Below are 24,934 nucleotides of genomic sequence, written 5' to 3'. Positions count from 1 at the left end.
TGCCCAGTCCTGCGTAGTGGAGACCCGACTCATATTTCTCCACCTCTTCGCACTCTGTTCTGTTCTGGGGGGTACCGCCTTCAGTTTGGGACTTGGGAGCGGTGGGGAAGGAGGGAGCTTGTAGGCCCAGATGGGTACTTGTTGAAGGTATGACCAGGGGCTTGAAGGTGAACAAGGGACTTGTGAAGGACAAGGGACTGAGCAGGGCCTCTCGAAAGGGAACAGGGCACAGGGGGTGCCGCAGAGCAGAGCGCCCCCTGTAAGCAGGGGCCACCTCATACCTTTGAGACCAGCCGGGAAAGGCCACCGGAGTATGGATTCTGACCTGTAAGCTACTGAACTCCTCTGAGCCTCAGTTTCTTCATCAGCAAAATGGGGATATCAGCGCCCATTCCTCAGGGCTCTGTGCTCGTTAGGAAAAGTGTCATATGAAACCTCTCAGCAGAATGCTTGGCACATCAGGGGGTGCCAGCAAATCTTAGTTTTCTTTCTTTGCTCTCCGAAAACAAACGAACGAAAAAACAAACAAAAACAAGCGGAGAGTTATTTGTTTCCATCCCTTCTGTCCCCAAATTGGTCATGGACAGACACAGCAGGCGTGTAAACCCTGTTGGTTGAATGAATATGGATCGACCCCACTTACCCTCCTTCTCCCAGAATCTGCAGGCAGAGCCCGGGAGCTGAGCGGCACAGACATGCCCGTGCTGTCGGCGGACTCCGGTGAGTTCCTTTCCCGGGGCCTGCCCGAAGCCCCCGAGACAAGACCCTGCCCAGCAGCCCCAGGCCGGGACTGCTGGCGAGCCCTAGGAGATAGAGCCTGGGGAGACAGTGTCCACACTGCAGGATCCCCTTGGGGTCCCACGGAGCAGAAAGTACCCAGGGCATGGGCTATACTTCGTGTTCTTACCCTGTCCTCAGGTTTGCATGAGACCCTGGCACTGTTGACTTCTCAGCTCAGACCTGACTCCAATCACAAGGAAGAGATGGGCTTCTTGAGGGATGTTTTCAGTGAAAAAAGCCTCAGTTACTTAATGAAGGTAAAGCCCCATTTGATCCCATCTGCTGAGGGTTTCTAGAGGTTTTCAGAGCTGGTTGAGGCCCCCAAGTGCATCTTAACCATTCCCCAGCCCCGGGAGGGTCTTCGTTGGCCCACTATGGGTGGCTTTCTCTTGGGCTGACCCATCCGTGACCCACTCTGCGGTCATCTCGTGGGCAGGTTGTGGGGTGTCCCTGGTGCACCTGGGCTGCTGACTCGGGAGGCCCCAGACTGAAACTGGCTGTCTTTGCAGATTCACGAGAAGCTTCGCTATTACGAGAGGCAAAGTCCAACCCCTGTTCTGCACAGCGCTATGGCCCTTGCTGAGGATGTAAGCCCCAGGTTTTCCCCCACGTTGTTAGCCCCACTCCCTACCCCATAGGGCTTCATCACCATTGCTTAGATTATCGGGGACATAGGGGTTTGGAGCCCAAAGGGGAAGAGACATCTCCTTCGCTTCTCCTCCTGCTCCTCCTTGGGCTTCTTAATGGGCAAAAAGGGACTTGTGAGCCCCGGACTGGGCCAAGGGACACAGGGACATGAGGACGCCCACTTACTGTGTGTTCCCGAGAAAGTCTGTTCCCCCCCCCGCTGTGAGATGAGAACATTTGAATCATATCAGCAGTTCCAGACTGTTGAGGTCTGGCGACATGAAGGTCAAACAGTCGCCTTGTGCTGTGCTTTGGGGAGGCCCAGTGTAAAGTCCTGGGGTCACGTGACTTGCGGTGTGCCTCTACTGGCTCAGGGTTCTCATTTTTTAAAGGAACGCTTCCTAACTTCCTGCGGACCTGCCCTCTATGTTGCATAGTTTGGGAAGTTGATTGCCAAGGCCAGCTCCTGGGTATACTCACCTAACCCCAAGAGATGGCCTGGCGAGGCGTGGGCGCAGACGTTCCCTCCTTTCTGCACTATGTGACGTGATGAGGAGCACGTTAGGCTGTCAGGCTCCCAGGCTCGGCACTGCCTCTCCTAACAGCTCTGGGACCTGCCGCAGGTCATTCAACCGCCCTGAGCCCCAGTTTCTTCATCTAGAAAACAGCACAGCAGTGAGAGCCAGATAATAGAGCCACACAGACCCAGGTTCAAATCCTGGCTTTTCATCCTTGGGTAAGATGTTCAGTCTTTCTTGTGTCATTCTCGTCTGTCACATGGCAAGATGAGAATACCTGCTATGTTGAGTTCACTGAGAAATTTGTCCTCATGAGGGGCGCCTGGGTAGCTCAGTGGGTTAAAGCCTCTGCCTTCAGCTCAGGTCTTGATCCCGGGGTCCTGGGATCGAGCCCCGCATTGGACTCTCTGCTTGGCAGGGAGCCTGCTTCCCCCTCTCTATCTCTGCCTGACTCTGTGCCTACTTGTGATATCTCTCTCTCTCTGTCAAATAAATAAATAAAGTTTTTTAAAAAAATTTGTTCTCATGAAGCAGATAGCACCTAGTAAGGGCTTAGTAAGTTAGCTCCCAGTAGGAGTAGCCCACAGGAGCTACACAGGCTCTTCTGATCCGGGCTGTGATTTCCCTGAGAGTGTCAGTCCTGGGGCAGCTGAGTGTCCTATGCACTCTCGGGTGCTGTCACCATTCCTTCGAGGACCCTTGGGTCTGAAGCTCAGGAAGCAGGGTTTTCCCTGGAGACTCCCAGCAGGCTCGAAGCCTGGGCAGCGCGTGTGACGTTCTGCCTCGTTTCTCCACAGGTGATGGAGGAGCTGCAGGCCGCCTCCGTGCACAGCGACGAGAGGGAGCTGCTCCAGCTGCTGTCCACCCCCCACCTCAGGGTAGTCACACAGTCCCTGCTTGCCCACGCAGCTCATGTCCCCCTGGAGTGGGGGCCGTGGGGAGCGCTCAGCCGGGAGGCTGAGGAAAGGAGAGTTCTGAGTGGGGGAGTCCTCAGTACCAGTGTCTGGGTGGTGATTTCTCTGGCATGCGACCTGAGACCCCCAAATCACTGCTCGGCCAAGGCCCCCTGACCCCTGGGAGCTCTGGGGCTGGCCCGTCACTTCTCTTGCTTTCCTGACAGGCCATGCTCATGGTACATGACACCGTTGCCCAAAAGAATTTCGACCCCGTTCTTCCCCCTCTGCCTGATAATATTGATGAGGATTTTGATGAAGAATCCGTGAAGATTGTCCGCCTGGTGAAGAACAAGGAGCCCCTGGTATGTGACACCCACCTCTCTTTCCCCACCCTTCCATCTCCCATCCACCCAGAAAACTGGGAAGAGACTCCCCTCCCCCCCATGCCAAAGTGTCTGGAGTGAGTAATAGTAGCTTTATTGGGGCTGCCAGTAGTCCCCGTGGCATCTTCGTGTGCAGGGTACCTCTTTCTTTGGGTGTACACAGCCTCCCTTGACTGTGGCCAAGCTCCTTTGTGCAGTACATTATCTGCGCAGCTGTACAGGGCAGCCCTGATCATCACGGTCCCCATCAGAGGTTGGCAGACTAGGTTCCAAGTGCCAAACCCAACTCATTGCCAGTTTTTGTAAATAAAGTTTTACTGGCATGAGGCCATGCCTGTTCATTTCCGTATCGTCTGTGGCTGCCTCTGCGCTGCATCGGCAATGTGGCGTAGTTACCACGGAAACGGTGTGGCCTGCGAAGCCTGAAATATTTACATTTGGCCCTTTACAGAAAAGTTGGCCAAATCCTGCTCTGAATACTGAGGGAGCACCGGGCAGCAGCCATTCTTCTCCCCAGCTGACAGATTGTTATCATTTTGGTCCAAGTGCAGCATTGATTTATGGAGCAAAGGGACAGGGTTGTTTATTACACGGGGGAGTGTGGAGGAAGTCTGAGAGTTGATCGCTTGCCCCAGAGAATGCCTCAGCTGGCATTTTGAATTTTCACTTTTTACCAAGGGCCCTCAGCTAAACCACTTTTGCAAATGGAAGGGGAGCTCTCCGCCCCCTCTGTTTCCCCCTCGCAAAATGGGGCAGGCATCCATTGACACAGCAAACATACCGTGTGCCAGGCACCGTGTTGGGCACCTGCAGATCAGAGGTGATGAAGACTTAGTCCTTGCCCTCTAGGAGGTCACAGCAGAGTGACAGGGGGGTTTTCTGGAAGAGGTGATGCCCAGGCTGAATTCCAAGAAAAGGAACAAGTTTCCCAGGAGGAAAAGAGAGAAGAAGGGCACCCCACACAGTAGAATGACCCGAGCAAATTCACGGTAAGGGAAACAGCATGATATATTTGTCAACGGAGAGTCCTATTCCCCGGCCTTAGTTCTTGATTTTGGCCAAGAAAGAATTCAGAATCAGACTCTGGAGCAAGCAAAGGTTTTTTTGTTTTGTTTTGTTTTGTTTTTTAATTTTTTTATAAACATGTAATGTATTATCAGCCCCAGCGGTACAGGTCTGTGAATCGCCAGGTTTACACACTTCACAACACTCATCATAGCACATACCCTTCCCAATGTCCATAACCCCACCAACCTCTCCCTCCTCCCCTCCCCCCACCCCTGTCAGTTTGTTTCGTGACATTAAGAGTCTCTTATGGTTTGTCTCCCTCCCGATCCCATCTTGTTTCATTTCTTCCTTCCCTACCCCCCACAATCCCCCATTCTGCCTCTCAAATTCCTCATATCAGAGAGGTCATATGATAATTGTCTTTCTCTGATTGACTTATTTCGCTCAGCATAATACCCTCTAGTTCCATCCACGTCGTCGCAAATGGCAAGATTTCATTTCTTTTGATGGCTGCATAGTATTCCATTGTATATATATACCACCTCTTCTTTATCCATTCATCTGTTGATGGACATCTAGGTTCTTTCCATAGTTTGGCTATTGTGGACATTGCTGCTATAAACATTCGGGTGCACGTGGAGCGAGCAAAGGTTTAATAGCAGTTTAAGGGAAAGGACACTCTGGAGATGGGACACTGGGAGATCAGGGTTGTCTTTTTATGTTTGGATAAGTTATGGGTCATAGCTGGGCTGGTTTTTGCTAAAAGCTGCAGCCAGTCATCTAAGGGACTCCTGTTGGTTGGGGGTGGGAGTTTTGGGCCCCATATGGTCCTTGTCTCACCTGTTCTGGCAGCCATTCTGGGAGAGGGGGGAGGGAGGACAGGATAAGGGGTTAAAACCACAATGTAAATGTATTACAATGAAGCTCTAGGTTACTATAAGGCACTGGTCATAGGGAAGAACATGGGCATATCCCCTGGGGTCTGTCCTGGCTGTTTGGAACTTGGCCTCCACCCTTTCATCAGTGGGAAAACACTTGTTCCCTGCCCCTGTCTAGCTCACTGCCTACTCTGTCATATTCAAGGTGCTCTGGGCTTCCCGGTGCGGATGTGGAAAGCCAAGTTTGTGGTTAGGAGTGACGGAGGTGGGGCAGAACCAGAGGGAGATGCTGATGGCCCACGCGCAGTGTCACAGCTTGTTTCTGAGGGCAGCGGGAGGCCATTGTAAGGTTTCACAGAAGAAATAACGTGATCAGATTTGCGGTTTGGGAAGATCGCCCTGGCTGCCGAGTAGAAGGTGGCCTGGAGAGTGAGGCCAGAAGCGGAGGACGGGTTTGAAGGTGGGGAGCCGACGGGGAGGTCCGGAGAGGGGGCTTGACCTAGGCCTGTGGGAACAGGGAAGAGAAATGCAAGAAGTATGTCAGAAAAAGATAAATATCACTTTGTGACTTCCCTGGTTTGGGCAGGAGTCTGGCGGGGGGATGCTCAGGATAGTGCCCAGGTGTCCAGCTGGGACGACTAGGTGGACACTGCGGCCGTCGTCCGAGGAATGGAGCTTAGGTCCCGTTGAACGCAAAAGTGGAGGCTTCCAGGAAGTAGAGGGATTATTGTTCCGAGACACAGATCTGGCAGCTGCCTGCATCTGGGAGGGGTTCAAATCACACCTGAGAGGTCAAGACCACGTGGGTAGAGAGCAGACAGTGAGGCAAGAAGGCGTCCGGGTCTGAATCCTGCCCCTTTCATCTGAAAGGCAGATAGAGGAGGACCCGGCCGTGGAGACCTGTTGTCAGCTGGGAAGACCTGGGAGAGAGGGGTGTCACCAGCGCCCTGGCTAGGAGAGGGTCCCAAAGTGTGGGGGGCGCTGGAGGCAGACAGGCGGGAGGCAGAGGCAAAAAGCCTGAGAGTGTGTGGGAGCCGGCAGCTGGTGGGCGGTCAGTGCTGTGGCCGCTGTCTTGGAGGGTGCAGGTGGCAGTGACTTGGAGGGCAGGAGGCAGAGGAAGCAGGTGCTTGCTCCAAGGGAGCAGAGACGGGGAGCTGCCAGAGGGAGGGGCAGGCTTTTTACTTATGAGGGGGACGTGATAGTATTTTTGGAGCCAGGAGAAGGAGCCAGCAGGGAGCAAGTATTGAGTTTGCTGGCGAGGGAGGGAGGGGACAGAGGCAGCAGCCCAGACAAGAGGAGCTGCTCTGCTGAGAGTAGGGAAAGGAGGACAGGATGGACGGAGATGCTGGAAAGTTTGAAGGTCTAGTGGGCAAGACACCATAGGGTTCTTGGCTGATGATTTCTCTTTCTAGCAGTATTTGTCCTGCAGACTTCAAATAGGTGACATAAACAGAGTTAGTAACAAGCGTGCCCATGTGTTTGCAGTAACAGCCAATAATAAAAGGTTAACATTTATTGAGCACTTACTGCATGCACTTATGCTGTGCAACATAATTGAGGCTTGCCCGCATCACCCAATAGAATCCGTGCACCAGCCCCAGGAAGTTAAATGCTGTCCCCCACCTCAGAGGAAGCAGACTCAGAGGAGATAAGGGGCTTCCTTGCTAAGGCTGCATGCTTTCAGGGAGTGGCAGGTGGATTCGAACCCAGGGTCGTGCAGCACCGGAGCGCAGTGCGTCACCGCCTGCTGCCCTGCCTGCTGCGGTCCCGCCTGCGGGGTGCACAAAATTGAGGGCTTGTTAGCACCTCTCGTCTGAGACATCATCTCTGCTGGGCTCCACGGGCCAAGTTCTGGTCCCGAAGCTCTGGCTGGTCGTAACTGGTGCCTCTTGGCAACCACAGAGGGTCTGGTACTCTGTGATTGATTAGAGGTTTAGAATTTGCAACTGCATTTTCTCCGAATTATTATTAAATAATAATAATAAGAGACAAGGGCTGTGATGGGAGAGACAAGCCCTGGACTCGGCGTCCCATAATCCTTCATGCCTTCGCAGCTGGGCGACCTCGGGGTTGCTGACCTTCGCTGAGCCCCTGTCCCTCATCCCCAAAATGAGATGGGGGGATTGCTGTGCTGCATTAACATGAGAGGCTGGTTTCATGCGTCCTCAGCGCTGGAAAGGACTGTCCTCGATGTGCCCTCTGGGGTGACGGAGAGACGGGGAGGCTCTCTGGGGTCCAGGTCTGAGGTTTGGGGCTGCCTCTGAAGAGCCTGCCCGCTCTGTCTCCGATGCAGGGCGCCACCATCCGGCGGGATGAGCACTCGGGGGCTGTCGTGGTGGCCAGAATCATGCGAGGGGGTGCGGCAGACCGCAGCGGTGAGTGGCATCCCTGGTGGCCTGGTGGAGGCGACAGCCAGTGTGCCCCAGCCTTCCCCCACCCCGCCCCATGGCCACGAGTCCCCTTTCCTTCTCTCTGGTCCCCTGTTTGGGATGGGCTTTGCTCTCCGGGAGTGGGGCTGGAATTCCCTTCCTCCCTCCCGAGCCTGGTAGAAATTATAATTGTTTGAACATACTTCAGGCACGGAGAACGCTGGGGTTGGTCAGACGGGCTCCTGCGCTGGCCTCGCTGAGGACTGGGGTCGCTGAACCCACAGCACGGGCTTGATGGGTTTCCTGACTGCGGAGCAGGGATGCCGGTCCCCACCACCCCGGTTGTCACGCTTATGGAGGAAAGGGTGTTCACGCCCCAGATTTGTTTGGGTGGAAAACAGGTGGAGAATCATTGTTGTGTGAAACAACCACTCGGTTGGGAGGCAAAACTCCTGGTGGGGAGAGGTGTTACCCCAGAAGCCCCGGGATCACTCCTGTGGAGACCAGCGCTTCTCAAACACTAACACACACCAACCTGGCCCCCTGAGCACCTTGTTAAAATGCAGATTAGGATTCAGCAGGTGTAGGGACCACCCCCGAGATCCTGCACACCTGACCGCCTTCTGGGGACTGCCCATGCTGCCGGCTGTCTCTTTGACGAGCAATTATGGCCTCGTGGGCAGAGACAGTTGTTGTTAGAGCAGAGGCCAGTGGGCAGGTGTGCTTAATACTCTCGATGACACCTTCCCAGGTGCCTTTAAGTTTTTTGGGGATTTGAGAAAGACGTTCTAAGAGTATGTCTGTTAACCCAGGAAGGTGAAGAGTTAATGATATTTTTATTTATTTATTATTTTTTTTTTAGTTAATGATATTTTTAAAGAAACGGGGGTTATAATGGAAAGAATCAGGCTTTCGATGCCAAAATAAATGTGTTTGGACACAGGCTCCATTATATCTTAGCAGAGTGGCCTTGGGCAAGTGGCGTACTCGCCCTGAGTCTCAGGTGGCTGCTTGCAGACCGGGGATTTCCCTGGGGGGTTTGGGGGCCGTGATGCTGAGTGGGGTGCCCTGCGCACAGTAGGACTCAGCCGGACCCAGGCCTGCCGGCCGTCTTCACACCTTGAGTCTGCCATGCGTGTGGTGGGCTCCTCCTGCGGGTGCCAGTGGTGCCCCGGGCCTGGGGCCCCTTCCTGTGCTGATGGGCAGCCCCTGTGTCTCCTAGGTCTGGTCCACGTTGGAGATGAGCTCCGAGAAGTGAATGGGATCACAGTCCTGCATAAGCGCCCTGACGAGATCAGCCAGATTCTGGTCTGTGCTGCATGTGTCCCGGGGCGGGGGTGGGGGTGGGGGGAGGATGGTCTTTGGAGACCAAAACAAGGTACTTCTAGGAGCCAGGGAGGATTCTGCCTCAGTCTCTGTGTTCACGAGGAGGCTGCAGTCAACGTGGCTTTGCAGTATGCCCAGGGTTGGGGTAGGAGACAGGAAGAGTGGCACTCCTGGGCCACCTGCCTCTCAGACCTCTTCAGCATAGTCCTACTGCCTTTCCCGAAGCCCCTTCTGCGACATGCCCTCAAAAGGGCCTCCTCTTCCATCGGGCTGAGGAATATGGAAAAAGAAGTTGTGGTATAGGAAGGACCAAGAACAAGGGCTTTGGGGGTCAGCTGGTCCTAGGTTCAAATCCTGCCTCCACTACTTTCCAGCCGGGCAGCCTTAGGCCACCCATTAGGTCCCCCTGGGTTCCACTTTCCTTTCCTGGAAAGTAGGAACAGGGAGGAGGGTTCCTCCTCCAATGTGTGGTTGTGATCAGGACGTAAACATCAGGAAAAGGATACAGCACTTCCCGTCTGTGAGGGGATTCTAGGGTCTTAAGTGCTGGGATGCAAACAACCTCCAGAACCCATTCTGCTAGTTCAAGTTGCAGTTGTCAAAAGCTCCAGTCACAGTTTTGTCTTCTTTATCCTCAGGCGCAACACTTCTTTATCCTTTTCCCCCAGCACGACCCTCTTTGCTAGTTTCCGATGGCTCAGGAGGGGGCATAAGTGGGCTGATCTGAAGAGAGGGAACCCCACTGTAGGGACCCCTGGTTGCAGGCAGGCTCCTTTGGTCTTCCTGCCCCCACTCCCCTGCCCTTTCCCCAGTTCCAGGCCCTGGGTTCTAGGGCAGTGCTGGTTCAGGGAGACTGTTGGGCCAGATGGGCTCTCATGGGCGGACCACATTCTGCCTTGTGCCCGCCTTCCCCATGGAGATGCAGGTTCTGTGTCAGGTAGAGGGAAGGGGAAACCTTGGCAAGGTAGGGGTAGCCTGAGGTTGGAGAGCCTGATGGGGAAGATGGGAGCAAAGGAGGGAAGTGAAACTGAACTTGGTTATGAAAAAACCCTGAGAGAAGAGAAAGAAGGGTGGCCTGTGAGCTCTAGATGTCAGGAGGGAAGGAAAGGCGGAATTCAGTGCGTGCGCTGAATGGTACTCGTTCAGAGTTCCACGTCCCTTTGTCCCATGACAATGCGGATACTGGGTTTCGAGTTTTGCTTTAGTTAATTCATGGGAACCGCCTTGGGAGGGTGGCCCACAGGGGAGGCGGCATGTCTGACTTCCTTCTGAACGTGAGTTTCCAGATCGGGGCAGGAAGACTTGAACTCACCGAGGGTGAGGGTTAGACGTGGGAGGTGGTAAGCTTCAAACTCTCTCCTCTCAGGCTCAATCCCAGGGATCCATTACCCTGAAAATCATTCCAGCCACCCAGGAAGAGGACCGTTTAAAGGACAGCAAGGTATGGAGGGGTTGGAGGTGGGGGAGGGCCTTGAAGCAGTCGTTCTGGAAGAGATCACATGTCTGGTTCTCCAAACATGCGCTCAGTAGAGAACTGGAACTCAGTCACGCTGTGATTCATTTATTTGTACCTGCCTCTTTCTAAACAGGATTTGACGTGGCTTACTAATAAAAGACAAGGTTATTTTAATTGAAATAGAAAATCAGGGCCACGAAGAGGAGAAAGTACCAAATGTGCTGGATTCGGGACCAATTAAGTAACTGCCATTTGCTTAGTTCTTTGGTGAGGCTACCTTTTTTGGGCACTTCCTCTGTACCGGGCGCTCTGCCAGATGCTGGAGACGGGGACAGTTGGTAGCCTTGAGGACTCCTGGTTCAGAGACGGAGGCCGGGGAGCAGGTGTTTCATTGCTATGTGATTAGTGCTAGTGTTTCAGAAAGGTTCTGAGCAGAGTCATGGACACTCTGGAAGGGATTGGGTAGTAGGGGTACTGGAAGTGGGGCTTGAGACAGGTGAAGGTGAGTAGCACTTCGCTGGTGAAAAAGAGGGGGTGGGAAGTTCGCGCTCAGAGGTGCGGAGAGGAGTACATTCGGGGGTTGGTGAGAGCACTGTGGTCGGGCTCTGGAGGGGTTGTGCTGGGAGGTAGGTTAAGGCTATCTTCTGAACAGCCCTGAATGCTTTCCTAAGGGTGCTGGCATAATCCCGGCCTGGTTTGAGGTCTCAGAGGCCGGCCCCGAGATGAAGATTCTCGTGCAAGTAGTTCGTTTGGAAGTAACCCTGGGAAACCTCCCGGGGAAGGGAAGGCAGTGAGTGCAACAAAGCATGCATCATCCCAGTGGGAACTCGGGGATCCCACATAGACATGTGTCTTCCCACCCAAGAGCCAGGAGAGCTGGGAGATCTGGGCACCCACTCCTGCCAGGCTGCATCTGGGGATGATTCCCAGCATTCCCTGCTGGCTGCATTAGAGTAGAGCAGTGGCCAGAGAAAGCCCTTGGCCAGAGAGACACCAGGGCTGGCTGCTGGAGGTCTGGCTTGGGGGCACTGAAATGATGAGACCCTGGGGGATGTGGGAGCTCCCGGGCGGCTATGTGGGGAAGGGTGGAATGGATAGAGATGGGAGGCAGGGAGACCTGCTAGGGAGGCTCTTGTAAAATGCCTCTGGGAGAGATTATTCCGATCCTAGTGGAGGTGGTGGTAGAGAGGACAAGAGAGGGCATCGCTTTGATTTCAAATAAATTGGAATCTGAACTAGCAACCAGGGCAGAAAGGAGAGGAAAGGCAGGACATACTTTTCCTCAACAGATGGAAGGAAGCATGCCCATTTCTTAAAGAAAGATGATTCCCAGCCCCTGCCTCTGGGCACAAAATGCAGGAAGAGTAGGGACATCACAGCACTTGGCACAGAGTAGATGTCAACAAGTATTTTGGTGATTGGGGATCAATAATGGGCAGTGTCTTGGATGTCAGATTTTGACAACAAATAAAGACATCATCTCCATGTGACTGTTTCTTATTTGCCACTTAGGTTGAATTCTAGGGCTTGCCTAGTATAGACTCTTATTTGATGGAAGCTGGTTCCTTCTTGGATACGCTTAGACAGCTTGTGCAGGTTCTAACTTGGTACAGGAAGAAAACATGGTTTTCCTGGAGAAAATGGGTAACCTGTCCCTTAGCCCATCCTTCCTAAATATTTCTTCGTGATCCAGAAGCTTGAGCTGGGATGGCCATATAATATTACACCCTCTTCTGAGCGCCTAGGACCCTGATAACATCTGTGGCTGGGTGAGAATGTCTGTCCTCAGAATATCTGGCCGGAAATTCTTACCCTTATCTAACTGACTCTTTTCTTTTTTAAAGATTTTTGCTTATTTATTTGACAGAGAGAGAGAGTGAGAACGCACGCGTGTGCACAGTCAGGGGGAGGGGTATTGGGGGACAGAGAAGCAGACTTCCCACTGAGCAGGGAGCCCTATGCGGGGCTCGATCCCAAGACCCTGGGATCATGACCTGAGCTGAAGGCAGACGCTTAACCGACTGAGCCACCCAGGTGCCCCTAACTGAATCTTTTTCTGGTTGACACATAAAGGAATATATGACTTGGATCTGTCCCAGAAAACCTTCTGGTTTTTTTGTTTTTGTTTTTCTTTTACTGTTTATTGTCAAAGTAATTGGGCCCTAGTGGTCTGGTAATAGAGATAAATAAAATAAATCCATCCACTGAATTATAGAACAAGAAAGTGTGACAAATGCCATCATCTCTAGAGAGGTGAGCTCTCTAGAGGGGAGAGCTGGGGGTGGCCGAGGATGGGGCAGATGAGGCAGGGTGAGCTGTAAAGAAGAAGTAGACATCAGTTGCCCACTGCAGAGTGGTGACGAGGAGCCAGTCACAGTCGTGCTGTTGGTATTTGTGCTCTCATCAAGGCCTCTAGATCACTTATTTAACAGATGGCCACTGACTTCATCAGGGACAGTCAGCATATCAAAAAATAACATTTTTGTAAAAATCATACTGGTTCCTAGGCCTAGCTATTGCTTTGTGTAATGCTAAGAGGCTGCTCCAAAGACAGCGGACTGGGTAAATAAAGAGGTACTTAGGCTGGAAAGAGAAATTCAGATAGAGGGGCCCATCTCTTAATTATCTGAACCTTGACGGATTTCCTGACTATAATACTCAAAACGGTTTGAAGAACAAGAGGAAGCCATTAGCTTTCTGTCCTCGAGGCTGCTTGCTCGTCATGCTGGTCCGTGAGAGGTGTCCTCCGGCCTTTGATGTGGCAGAGACACACCTGTGCTCACCCCCCCCACAGGTGTTCATGCGGGCGCTCTTCCACTATGACCCCCGGGAGGACCGGGCCATCCCCTGCCAGGAGGCGGGCCTGCCCTTCCAGCGGAGGCAAGTCCTGGAGGTGGTCAGCCAGGACGATCCCACGTGGTGGCAGGCCAAGCGAGTAGGGGACACCAACCTTCGAGCTGGCCTCATCCCCTCCAAGCAGTTCCAGGAAAGGTGGGTCTGGGGTGCGTTGTCGGGGCAGCCGGGGGTGTAGCTGTGGCGTGGCTAGAGGCGCGGGTACCCGGCCGGAGCCCCAGCCGGAGGGGCGAGCGGTGTGTCATGGCCCAGGTTAAGTACCCATCGCCCTTGTGGTCAGTCTTCTTGTGCTCTAACCCAGTGCTGATGGCCGTTGGCGATTTAAATACACGTATGGAAATCTATGATGTCACTGAACGCGGGTATGTTTTATAGTACATACTTAGAGAAAGTCGAAAAATAAAATATAAAATTACAAGAGAGGAGGACGAGGGAAAACAAAGTCCCCAAAGCGTCGCCACCATCAAGGCATCATGATAGATGTCCTTCCTGTGCTTTTTATGGGAGAGACACAGAAAGAATGGGAAATCGTGCTTTTGGCGGGGGTGGGGAGGTGGTGGCATGTGTCCCGTTTCCTTTCACATGATGCCTTTAGCATTTCCCACATTATTACCTAGTCTTTTTATTGTGTGTTTTTTAATAGCTCTATGATATTTCATCAGAAAGTAGACTGTGCACTCACGGGCAGTGAGGATGGTTTCTGTCCCCTGCGCCGCTGAGGAGCTGACGGTGTAGCTGGAAAGTCACACGTGGTTCAGACGCTTTCTAGAAATGTGACGGGTGCGGAGCAGGACACCGGGCTCTTCGAGGCCAGATCCTGGGAGGGTTGGGACTCACCCGGGCGTGCGCAGAGGCGTCTCTGGGTGACTTTGCTCCTTCCCCATGGCTGTACTTTTAAGCTGTCTGCACCATTCCGCTGCTACGAGACCGCAGTCATCACCTTGCTTGTGAGACTCTTCCTCCTATTTCGAATGATTTGCTCTGGATAGATTTCCAGAAGTGTAAATGCTGGCCCGGAGGGTGGGGCATTTACGGCCTGCATTGCCTCTCTTGTAGCCTTCTTCCATCTTTTGGGGTGTGGAATGCTGCAGTGACAGATGTCAGGGGTCATCTGCCTCAGTGCCCTCACCCCCATACACGGTCCCTAGGTCAGGCATGTCAGCATCCCCTGGGAACTTGCTAGAAATGCAAACCCTTGGGCCCTTCCCCAGACCTGCTGAATCAGAAACTCTGGGGGCAGCCCCTGAGCTCCGTGTTCCAACAGAGTTCAGATGGTTCCAAGGTGCTGAAGTTGGAGAACCCTTGCCCTCTTTGCTCAGGAACCTCAGACCCACGTGCATCTTGGGCTTCCTGGGTCTTGGGGGGAAAGCTCTTTAGCTGCATTTATTTTTTTTTTAATTTTTTAAAAAGATTTTATATATTTATTGACAGAGAGAGAGAGAGATCACAAGTAGGCAGAGAGACAGTCAGAGAGAGAGGGGAAGTAGGCTCCCCGCTGAGCAGAGAGCCCGATGTGGGACTCGATCCCAGAACCCTGAGATCATTACCCGAGCCGAAGGCAGAGGCCCAACCCACTGAGACACCCAGGTGCCCACTTTAGCTGCATTTAAATGTGAGACTCTAGACCCCTCCAAGAGCCCTGGGTGTTTTCTCAGATCTGAGGTGAGGCCTTGGTGACTGCCTGGCCACTGATGATCAAATTGGGTAATGTGTCCGACGGAGTTCCCCGATGACGGGGAGGAGGGGGCTGAATTAGGGTCATTCTCACCCTCAACTCTCCTGGGAGTTGCTGTGCTATCTCCCAGCGTCCCCGGAGCTAGGGAGGCTGGGTGAGAGTGAACGAGAGGCCTCCCTTCCTTGAGAATCAGCCCTAGGAAAGTAACCACCGATCACTGATGTGGCGTGGGCCCCATCCCCGTGTGTGACCGTCTTGGGCTGGAGGAGCTTCTCCTAGAACAGGATACTTGCTTTCTCCCAGCTTGTGAACCAACGAGCTTCTGTGAAAGTGTCTCTCTTCACGGCCACTGACTGTGGAGGAAGGCCCTTGGGATGCCAGGATGTACCCACCTGTGCAATCCAGGCCTTGGTTTCTCTGAGTTTTCCAGAAGGTTCTCTCTGACTGGTTTTGTGGCTGAGCTCATGGGCCTGCCCATCTCCTTGTGTCCCCACAGGCGACTAAGCTACCGGAGAGCCACCGGCACCCTGCCGAGCCCGCAGAGCCTCAGGAAGCCTCCCTGTGAGTAGATGGCAGCGAGGGACCGGGGTTAGGACTCAGGGGCTTTGTGCCCCGAAGAAGCAAGCACTGGACTGGAGAGGGCACCAAGGGTCCCGTCTGAGCTGGGCAGGCCTCCAGAGGCAGGAGGGGGAACTGGAGTAGGTCGGGGAAGTGGGGAGCTATTCTCTGGAGAGGAGCTACTGTATTTGGGACCCATAGATGATATGAGGGGGCATGTTAAATACCTCTTCCAAAATAGCTTGCAAACATGTCTCTGTGTGTGCGTGCATGTGTGTGTGTGTCTCTCTCTCTGGGAGAGTGTCCACTACCAAGGGGCTCTCTGATCCTGACAGTTTTAGAACCACTGATGCTGGTCAGGAGTGGAGAAGGCTGCGAGTGACCCTGTGTTAGCACCCAATTTGGCAAATAAAAATAAAGGATGCCCAGTTAAATTTGCATTTCAGATACACAATAAATGGGTTTCTAGTGTAAGTATAGCTCATGCAATATTTGGGACATACTTATGCTAAGAAATTATTTGTTGTGTATCTGAAATTCAGAATTAACTGAGGGTCCTCTGTTTTATCTGGCTGCCCTATCCCGTGCAGCCCATACCTTCAGAAGACACACTCACCTACCACCTTGCCTTTCAGTCATCGTAGTGTGAAGGAGTGGAGTCAGGACGTCCTCTTTTCAAACGTGGGAAAATGAAAGCTCATGAGGTCAAGGGAGCGGGGCTGGGGTCAGGTTTGCAGAGGGCCTGTGCCCACAGCCTCCAGGTTAGAGGCCTGTATAGAGACGAAGCTGCCCCGCGATATGGCCTCTCTGGCCCTGGCGGGGGCAGGTGCAGGGACTCGGAACCAAATGAGTGGCCCAGAGGGGTGTCAGGTGACCAGAGCAAGCTGGCTGGGAGCCCAGCTCGGCACCGCTCCATCCTCCAGCACCTGACTTTGCCCAGGCCTGTCTCAAGCCCTGGAAAAGAGAGAGCAGGTCCCGGCCCCACAGCAGGCATCCTGGGGTGAGCTGCTCCCTGGCTGGGGGCTACTGCCCATGGCCGGTCTTCCAGACTGGCTCTCAAGGCAGAAGGGCTGCTGAGTAAATCAGCCTTGGGGCTGTTCACGCCAGTGCTGCACCGGCTTGCTTCGGGCCGCTAATGAGACACACACGGGGAGACTAATGAGAGCTAGGCTCGGTTTCATAATGCACCACAGCTCGGATCACAGGTTTGCTGGAGGAAAGAAAGAGGGGACAGATGGAGGGCTCCTTGCGCACACGAGGCCACGGCTGCCTCTCAGCTGTGGAGCCTCCTGGTTCCCCTCCACTAACGCTCTTCCATCTGTCTTTTGTGCAAACCGAAGATGATCAGCCTTGTGACAAAGGTAGGCTGGTGTTTATCCCCCGTGCGCCCGGACAAGAGTGTGGACTGTCTACCCCCCATGCCCTGAGGTGTGAAGAGCTGCAGGGAACAGAGCTCCTCCCTGCCCACCCGGCACATAGCCCCCCCTCAACCAGATGCTGGCTGGGTGGGAGGCAGGAGATAGGAAGGGGGGCTGAGGCGAGTGACTTTGTCCTCCTCCTGCACACTGAGCCTAATCCAGAGGGGCCTGCTGGCCCAGAACCCCTGCCGGGTCCTGCAAAATCTGTTCGGGGCCTAAGCATGGAGAATTGAGTGAAACAGAAGGACTTGGTTTCCTGGAGAGCCAGGACGTGGCATTTCTCCCGGGCCCCCACGAGACATCATCCCAGTGGCCTCCTCTTGGCCACCTAGAAGCCGGGTCCCTTTGGGTCAGAATATGTGTCCAGCAAGGCTCACTGTCTGCCTATCTCTGTTTGGTTCCCAGAGACCTGTGACTGTGAAGGGTACCTCAAAGGACACTATGTGGGTAAGTATTGGGCCTCGTCCCCCAGCACCCTGTGCCCCACCTATGCAAAGCCAACTGTGGGTTCCTAGACTAGGGGAAGACAGAGGCAGGGTGATCTGAGCTCCAAGAGCAGCCGAGCCTGGGGGGACCCACATTCCCCTTCATCTCTGTCAGCCAGGGGAGGGGGGCTGACCAGCGCAGGCTTTGGGGTCTCCCCAGCTTCCACCCAGCCCCCTGGGAGCAGAGCCCCGTCAGGGAAGGGACGCGGAGCGCTCCGTTACCACTGATCTCTTATCACGGTCTCAGCCACGGTCTAGTCCGTGTGTGCCGCTGCCACTCAGTGACGGAGCCGCCTCCTACCAGCCTTTTACCAGTCTCCAAAGGTCCTTTGCTGCTTTTATTTTGCTTGGTCTTTTCAAAGGCCTTAGAGACCAGCAGAGATTTTTTTTACCTTTCATTTCGAAGTAATTTCAAACTTACCAAAAAGGTGCAAAAATTGTACCCAGAACTCTTTGCCCTATTTGCTTGTCATCCCCTTTTTCACACGCACACGGTTTCTTCCCGAGTCTTGTGAGTCGGCTGTAGCCATCACGTCCCTTCACCCCTAAATGCCTCAGTATGTATTCCCTAAGGACGGGAACATTCTCTTACAGAACCCAGGGAGTTATTAAAATTCTGGAAGTTTAACATGCAAGCAGTTCCATCATCTAATACACTGTTCATATTAAAATTTGGCCCGTTGCCTCAGTAATACCCTGTAGAGCATTTTCCCGGATCCAGGACCGCCCCCTCCCCCCCAGGACCACATGTTGCCCTTGTAGATTTCTATCCCATTTCATGGATATGGAAATTGAGGCTCAGAGAGGTGATGACCCAGCCAAAGTCAGCCACATGCTAAATAAAACAGGGACTGGGGCGCCTGGAGAGCGCGGTCAGTTGAGTGTCCGACTCTTGGTTTCAGCTCAGGTCCTGGTCTCAGGGTTGTGGGATCGAGTCCTGTGCCAGGCCCCACACTCAGCGTGGAGTCTGCTTAAGACTGTCTCTCCCTCTGCTCCTCCCCGTGTGTTCCCTACAAATAAACATCTTTAAATAAAACAGTGACCTTGAACCCTAATTTTGGAGGCCAGGTGGTCACCCTTTCTTCATCTTACTAGGCATCCTGATCAGCCCCTTCCTGTAGCAGGAGGTGGTTGGGAGAGGCCAGTGGGACTCAGCCCCCCCTTCCAGGTGTGGCCAGGTAGAGAAAGTCTTTACTGGGAGATCCTGGGAAAGATGCCACAGTTCTCCCCGCCCTTCCCGCAAAGCTGGTCTTCGGAGAAGCTTCCGGCTGGGCCGAAGGGAAAGACCGGGAAGCCCCCAGGAAGGAAAGGGGTCTGCAGGAGCGGAGTCTCCAGAGCTGCTGACCTACGAGGAGGTAACCAGGTACCAGCACCAGCCTGGTGAACGGCCCCGCTTGGTGGTTCTGATTGGTAGGTGAGGGCCTGCATTTCTAGGGAGTGGGCTGGTTTCCTCCTGGACTGGTGGGGAGGGAGCTCAGCAGGGACCCTGCTCAGCCTTCCTTTCATTTCCCAGGATCTCTAGGAGCCCGACTGCATGAGCTGAAGCAGAAGGTAGTGGCAGAGAACCCACAGCACTTTGGTGTCGCCGTTCCACGTAAGAAGGCCCGCGCGGGTGTTTGTGTGTGCACACCCGTGTGTGAAGAGTTCATAGGGACTTGACTCCCCAGATCCATTCTCATCCTTACTTTGGGTCTGAGGGACCGATGGGCACTGCCTGCTATGGGCAGATCATGGGACCTAGGCATGATAAGAAACCCACTTTTAGGGGTCCACTAGGACCCTCTGAGGCAGAAGCTGGAGGACTACTTGCTCCGTTCCTTCCTGGGGTGGGAGATAGGTCTAGAGCACACTGCAGGTAAAGTAGCAAACTTGGGCACCAAGGGGGCTTTCCAGCTTCCTCTTCACAGTGACTCTGACTCCAACAGCCCCCGTCCTCTGCTTGGGTAAGAGAGTAGGACAGGGAAGTGGGAGCCCGGTGAGTTCTGAGACTGCTCGTGCACTCCCATGTAGCCGGCTTCTGGGCCATCAGAGTGGCCGGGCGCCCTCCAAGGTGCTCACACCCCTGCCAGTTCCTGAGGCTGGGAGCAACTGTGGAAGCTGAGACCGAGGAGACAGGAGGCCCTGGTTCTGGATGTGATGCAGAGGAGGGGAACAAAGGGTCTGGGAGCTTCTATGGGCAGTGGCTTGCGCAGCTCTCCTGACACCCTTGAGGAGAAGGTTGATCACCATCTTCTACTGCAGAGGAAGACGCTGGGGCTCAGAAAGGTTAAGTAACTTGTCCAGTGTCACACAGTTGGGAAGTAGTGGGGCCAAGATTCAAACCCAGTCACATCCTTGATGAGACCGCACAAAGGGCGTCTCCCCTCCTGCCTGCCACACCTGTCGTTGATTGTCCTTTCCCTTTCTGGAACCCTCAGTTCTTCCGGCCTCAGAGGGATACAGTGTGGGCACCCGGTAGTCACCGAAAGGGAAGGCTCTGGTGGCAGCAATGAGACCTTTTCCAGAGTGTCCTAAGGACAGCTACCAATCCTTTCTTTTACTAGGCCCCTGTCCCCTGGGCCTCGGGGCCCATACCCCAGTCTGTGGGTTGTCAGAGTTGTCTTTTGGAGTCCTATCTAAAGTGGCAGGGATAGGAGGGAGGCAGCAGGGCCCCACGAGCCATTCTAGCGACATACCCCTGATGGACCTGGGAGGTAGGCTTCCGAGGGCCACTGCCTTCCAGGGAAGACTGAAACGTGCAGGACCTGTGGAAGCTGCTCATACATGCATCTTTCAGAACCTCCAGATCCAGGGCAGGGGTACATGGTTGGTCAGGCCTCCCCGCTTCAGGCACCCCACAGATAGGTGAACATCCCCCCACCTTGCTCTTAGGACCTGAAAGAGTCAAGGAAGGCTTCCCAAGGCTTCCCACTTCAGAGAGACAGTGACTTTTATCCTGGGTTTTGAAGCATAAATAGGAGTTTTCCAGGCAGGGAAGAAAGGAATAGTTCTCTATACAGAGGGATCCGGTTGTGCAAAAGGACGGAGGTGTGACCCAGGGTCGCAGCATTAGGGACTAGGGGAGGCTAGTGTGGATCATGGGGGAGGAGATACTCATCTAAGGTCTTTAGAACGTTATCAGTGGTGAATAAAAAGTTTTTAAGCAAGTGAATGACATGATCAGAAAAATGACCCTAGCAGCTCTCCCCAGCGTGGGACAGAGATGCCACATGTGAGCAGAGCATCCTGGGTTGGTCCCCAAGGGCATGAAAATACTGTCCTTCAGGACCCCCATCGTTTCTTTCGGAATGTTCTAGAAAAGAGCAATGTGGTTCTTCATGCGTGCTCTCATTCTGGGAAGGACCTGGTTTCCCCCCGAAGTGCACATCTCAGTTCTATCACAGAAACCAGTGGAGAAGTGCTGCCTGTTTTGCACTAAGTTGTGTGAGAGCCAGATTTGCTGAAACCCATCTTGTCTGTTATGGGACTATCTGTCTTCACATCTCTTCTCTCGAAATGAGAAGTCACTGGATAAGGAATTAAAGGCCTCCAGCAAGGCTGTCTGTATCTGGGGCCCCATGGCTCGCAGAAAGGAAAATGAGGAGCAAATCAACAGTTAGGGCTAGGGATCCCTCCTGCGATTCTTAACAACCCACACCACCTCGGCCAGGCCGTCTAGCGGGGCCTCTAAGGGCAAACGCTTGGCATGGGACAGAGCTCACACCCCGGCTTGGGCTTGACCTACCTCCATCTCAGTTGTCCTCCCCTGCAAAGTGGGAGGCCTTGTTTCCCACATCGCGGAGTGTGCCTGCGCCCCGGGGACACTGAGGAATGGGAGTGGTGGTTTCCTTCATAAAACAGCAATGAGCTCCGGGGGGAGAAGGGGAGACCCAGGCTCGCTGCTGTTCTCACACACTGCGAGGTGACATCTCTTAGCCCGGTTTCCCTTTTCCTTTTTTTCAAAGATACCACCAGGCCCCGAAAGAGCCACGAGAAGGAGGGGTTGGAATATCACTTCGTCTCTAAGCAAGCGTTCGAGGCCGACTTACATCACAGCAGGTATGTGGGCCTGACGGCCCAGCTGGCCCTCGGGGGCCCTGGCCGGTGTTCCTTGTGGGAGCGCTTTTGGAAAGGCTGGGGACGCGGGAGAAGAGTAGTGGTGGAAAGTCCATCCAGCTCTGCCTGCTAATTTAGGCAAACTCAGGAACTGAAGGCCTGTTCGTGGTGTTTTAGGTTCCTGGAGCATGGCGAATATAAGGAAAACCTCTACGGAACAAGTCTGGACGCCATTCAGGCGGTGATGGCCAAAAACAAAGTGTGTTTGGTGGACGTGGAGCCGGACGTGAGTTTCTGAGCCAGCTGGGCATTTTCTGTTGGCGGAATATATACATGGGGGGGCTCAATCGGTTGACAGTCTGACTCTTGATTTCAACTCTGGTCCTATCTCAGGGTCGTGGGATCGAGCCCCGCGTCCGGCTCTGTGCTCAGTAGGTAGTCTGCTTGAAAGTCTCTCCTTCTGCTCTTTCTCTCAAAATAAAATAATAATAAATGAGGGAGCTGTATATTACACAGAACATTTGACCTCTGTCTAAGGCTTTTTTAGTCCAAGGGACCGGATGTTAAAATTTCCTTAGGTCTCTCTCTGAGAATCTAAGGAAAGCTTTGTACCCTGAAACGTGCACATGTATACACAAAACGGCATTCATTGGAGGATGCTCCCAGACCACCTGGTGGCCTGCAGACCTGGGGTCATGGCCTCTGCGTGGAGGGGACCAGACTGTAGCATGGGCGCCGCTGGTCTGTGGCGATAGGACGGGGAATTAGATGCCAGGGCACGGGTGGGTGCCAGGGCCCAGCTCCCTGTACCGGGATACTGCCCCTGTGCCCCCAGGACAAGTCAAGTCAGTGGCTCAGGGAATCACCGACAGAGTGACGACCCAGAGAGCCGTTCGAAAGAGAAAAGGGAAGGAGACATGACCCTGTGAAGGGCTTCCAACCTGTTTCCAGTTCTGCACACCCCGCCTGCTGTGTGTTTGACGGGGGCTCAAGCATCTTTTTAACCTTGTCTTTGACAAAAACTGCGAAGCTTTGAACTCACTCTGGGTTTTTTTTTTTTCTCCTATGGAAATGGAGCTCTGATTTTATGCTAGAAGGTGTAGGCTTTATTTAACAGAGTTGGCTTGAGACAGATTCCAAAAAGCACATTATGTTTATGAAGGAAAAAGCCTCTCGCGTTTGGACTTGCTGGGGGTTGATCATCAAAATTAAAAGTCTGAATTGCAAAATTTTATCTGAAAAGTGATTTTATTGAATGGGAGGCTGCAGAGCGTACATATACGTTTAATGCCAGTGTTTCCAAATTGAGGCCCTTACGTTACAGGTCATAGGCGCTAACAGGATGATTTGCATATTGAAAAGCTTCTAATGTCTGTACCATTTGTTTCAAATGGTTTCTTAGTCTCTTCATTTGCTTAGCAAACCTTTTCTTCTCTGAATATCATAAGGAGGCCTGTGTGATAACACATATTTTGAATTAGTGTAGTCCAAACTGACGTTTGACTAATAAGAGTTGCACATTAAATCTTCTATCAGGATGGGGCACGTGGAGAAGGGCATATGAAGGTTAATCAGAGCTTGTGGGGTCAGAGCTAAGAGAGAGGGCAACACCTGGAGCCGGGGCTTCGGAACATTCATTCTCAGCAAGCGGGACTCTGGGGCCCGGCCAAATCCAGTGTCAAAGTGGAGGACGGGAAAATGAGCAGCTGGTCCGCCCAGTGGAAGTCCATTGTCACAAGACCATGCGATCAGGACCCTTGCCCCCGAGGTTCTGAGATACAGCACACCCTTACGGAGCATTCAGAAAGTGTTTCATAATAAAATGTTTCTCAAATGTGTAATATTTTTGAACTTTCTTTCTCAGGCACTGCACCAACTGAGGACCTCTGAGTTCAAGCCCTATGTTATATTTGTCAAGCCTGCGATTCAGGAGAAGAGGAAGACACCACCCATGTCCCCAGCTTGTGAGGACACAGCAGCCCCACTTGTAAGTTTAAAGCTGATCATTTCTGAAGGCCTGAAAGGGCTTATGACAGCAGCCTAAGGGTCCTCCTACCTTCTGCACGGGGCTGTCTTTCCATTTGCCTATTGGCCAGACTTAGATGGTCGGGTCACTGGAAAGCCCAAAGTAGGGCAGCTGAAAGTTCCTTCCGCTTCAGACAGGGATCACTCTGCCTGGGCTCCCCACCCTTCACTCCTTCACAGAAGGATCCTCCCAGAAAATAGGGGACATCTGCCAAAGACTCGATCGCACTGATCTGTTCAATTCCTAGGCCACACCCCAGTGGTTCTTAATTGAAACACCAGCTTCGGATCCAGTCTCTCCCATCTCTGTGGCAGCATGCCCAACCCTTTCCTAGGCCTTTAGAACCTATATTCTGACCCCACAAGTGCTCTTGCTAAGGTTGGGACCTGGGGCTGATGGCAACAGAGAGAAGAGGAGGAGAAGGAGGAGGGAATATTTCGAAATGTGGGTCTCTTTGGGGGAGGATGGCTCCCCCACGCTGTAAGAGCACTGAATTTCTGTAAGCACAAGAGAGAAGGCAGAAGCTAACCGTCAGTCAACTACCTGCTTGAGGTTCTGCGTCTTCGAGGTGTTTTTGAATAAAGAAGCAAACCCTACACAGGCTGGGCAAAGGAGGGTTCGCTGGCTACCTGTCCCTCAGTGTTAGGGGCCAGGAAAGCAATCTGATGAAGGAAGTCGGGGACCCCAGGGAAATGGGGTGTTGGGTCAGGATTGTCCCAGCACTTTTGTAAAGAACTCCACTCTAGCTACTGTGCTTGTAGTGGGCTCTGGTATGAAGAAACGGCGAGAATTAAGGTCTACGTGATGAATTTAGGAGTCTGAATTCAGAGGGCATGAGAGTTACTTACCCTCCGTCTTTTCCCTCTCACTGATTCCAGAAATGCTTGCTTTGCTTATAGTTAATAGTATTTGTAGTTCTTTGCCGTAATTACGTAACCACCTTGACACACAACACAATGGTACTCCCTTCTCTGGAAATACCTTCCACCCGGAAGTGTGACACTGACATTATTTGTACACATGGATATAATAGAATTAGCATCCACCCAAAGCCCATGTCATGGGTGAGGTTAACAGGTCCTAAGAGCTAACAGTAGATATTTTGAGAAGACGAACAAGGACTGTGTCTACTTCCTGGCCACGTTATCGGACGTGTGATCGGGTGTTGTCACCACCCTCTGTTCTTGTGTACGCCACGGTTTATTCACGGCCCGAGTCACCCACCCATCACTTAAAAGCAAGACCTGAGAACACCGCCCAAGAAAAAGACTGGAGGTTTCTTGTTTTGAGGGAGGACCACCCAGTGGCTCCATGACGGCCCCTTTCCTTACAGGACGAGGAGCAACAAGAGATGGCCGCCTCCGCCGCCTTCATAGATCAGCACTACGGGCATCTGGTGGACAGCGTGCTGGTGAAGGAGGACCTCCAGAGCGCCCACAGCCAGCTCAGAGCGCTCTTGGAGAAGCTGGGCAAGGACACTCACTGGGTGCCTATTAGTTGGGTCAGGTAACTGTGTGCTAGAACATCTGGGTTGGAGGGGAGCTGGAGGACCCCCTCGTCCAGCCCTCCGCCATGCTACCATCAAGGAATCTTAAGTGTGGAGAGGAGCAGAATTTTCCATAAACGTCCTTGTGCAGAAGAGT

General features: G+C 53.1%; 1 protein-coding gene across 1 annotated transcript; it reads left to right on the top strand.

The window, feature by feature from the left end:
* Positions 1-695: 695 nt before the first annotated feature.
* On the top strand, positions 696-24,934 carry MPP3 (MAGUK p55 scaffold protein 3; the record flags this gene model as incomplete). The annotated part of the gene is made up of 18 exons (XM_080826658.1): positions 696-720; positions 919-1,037; positions 1,290-1,367; positions 2,723-2,803; positions 3,046-3,183; positions 7,384-7,465; positions 8,682-8,767; positions 10,152-10,226; positions 13,036-13,232; positions 15,266-15,330; positions 16,668-16,688; positions 17,151-17,192; positions 18,476-18,640; positions 18,744-18,824; positions 21,175-21,268; positions 21,443-21,551; positions 23,130-23,252; positions 24,625-24,934. 18 exons carry the CDS (start codon positions 696-698, stop codon positions 24,799-24,801), a joined length of 1,758 nt encoding a protein of 585 aa, XP_080682784.1. The 3' UTR covers positions 24,802-24,934.

This window comes from Martes martes (genome assembly GCF_963455335.1).
Source record: "Martes martes genome assembly, chromosome: 16".
NCBI lineage: Eukaryota > Metazoa > Chordata > Mammalia > Carnivora > Mustelidae > Martes > Martes martes.
The sequence above is the reverse complement of the archived record's forward strand: the minus strand, read 5'-3'. Positions and strand labels throughout refer to the sequence as shown.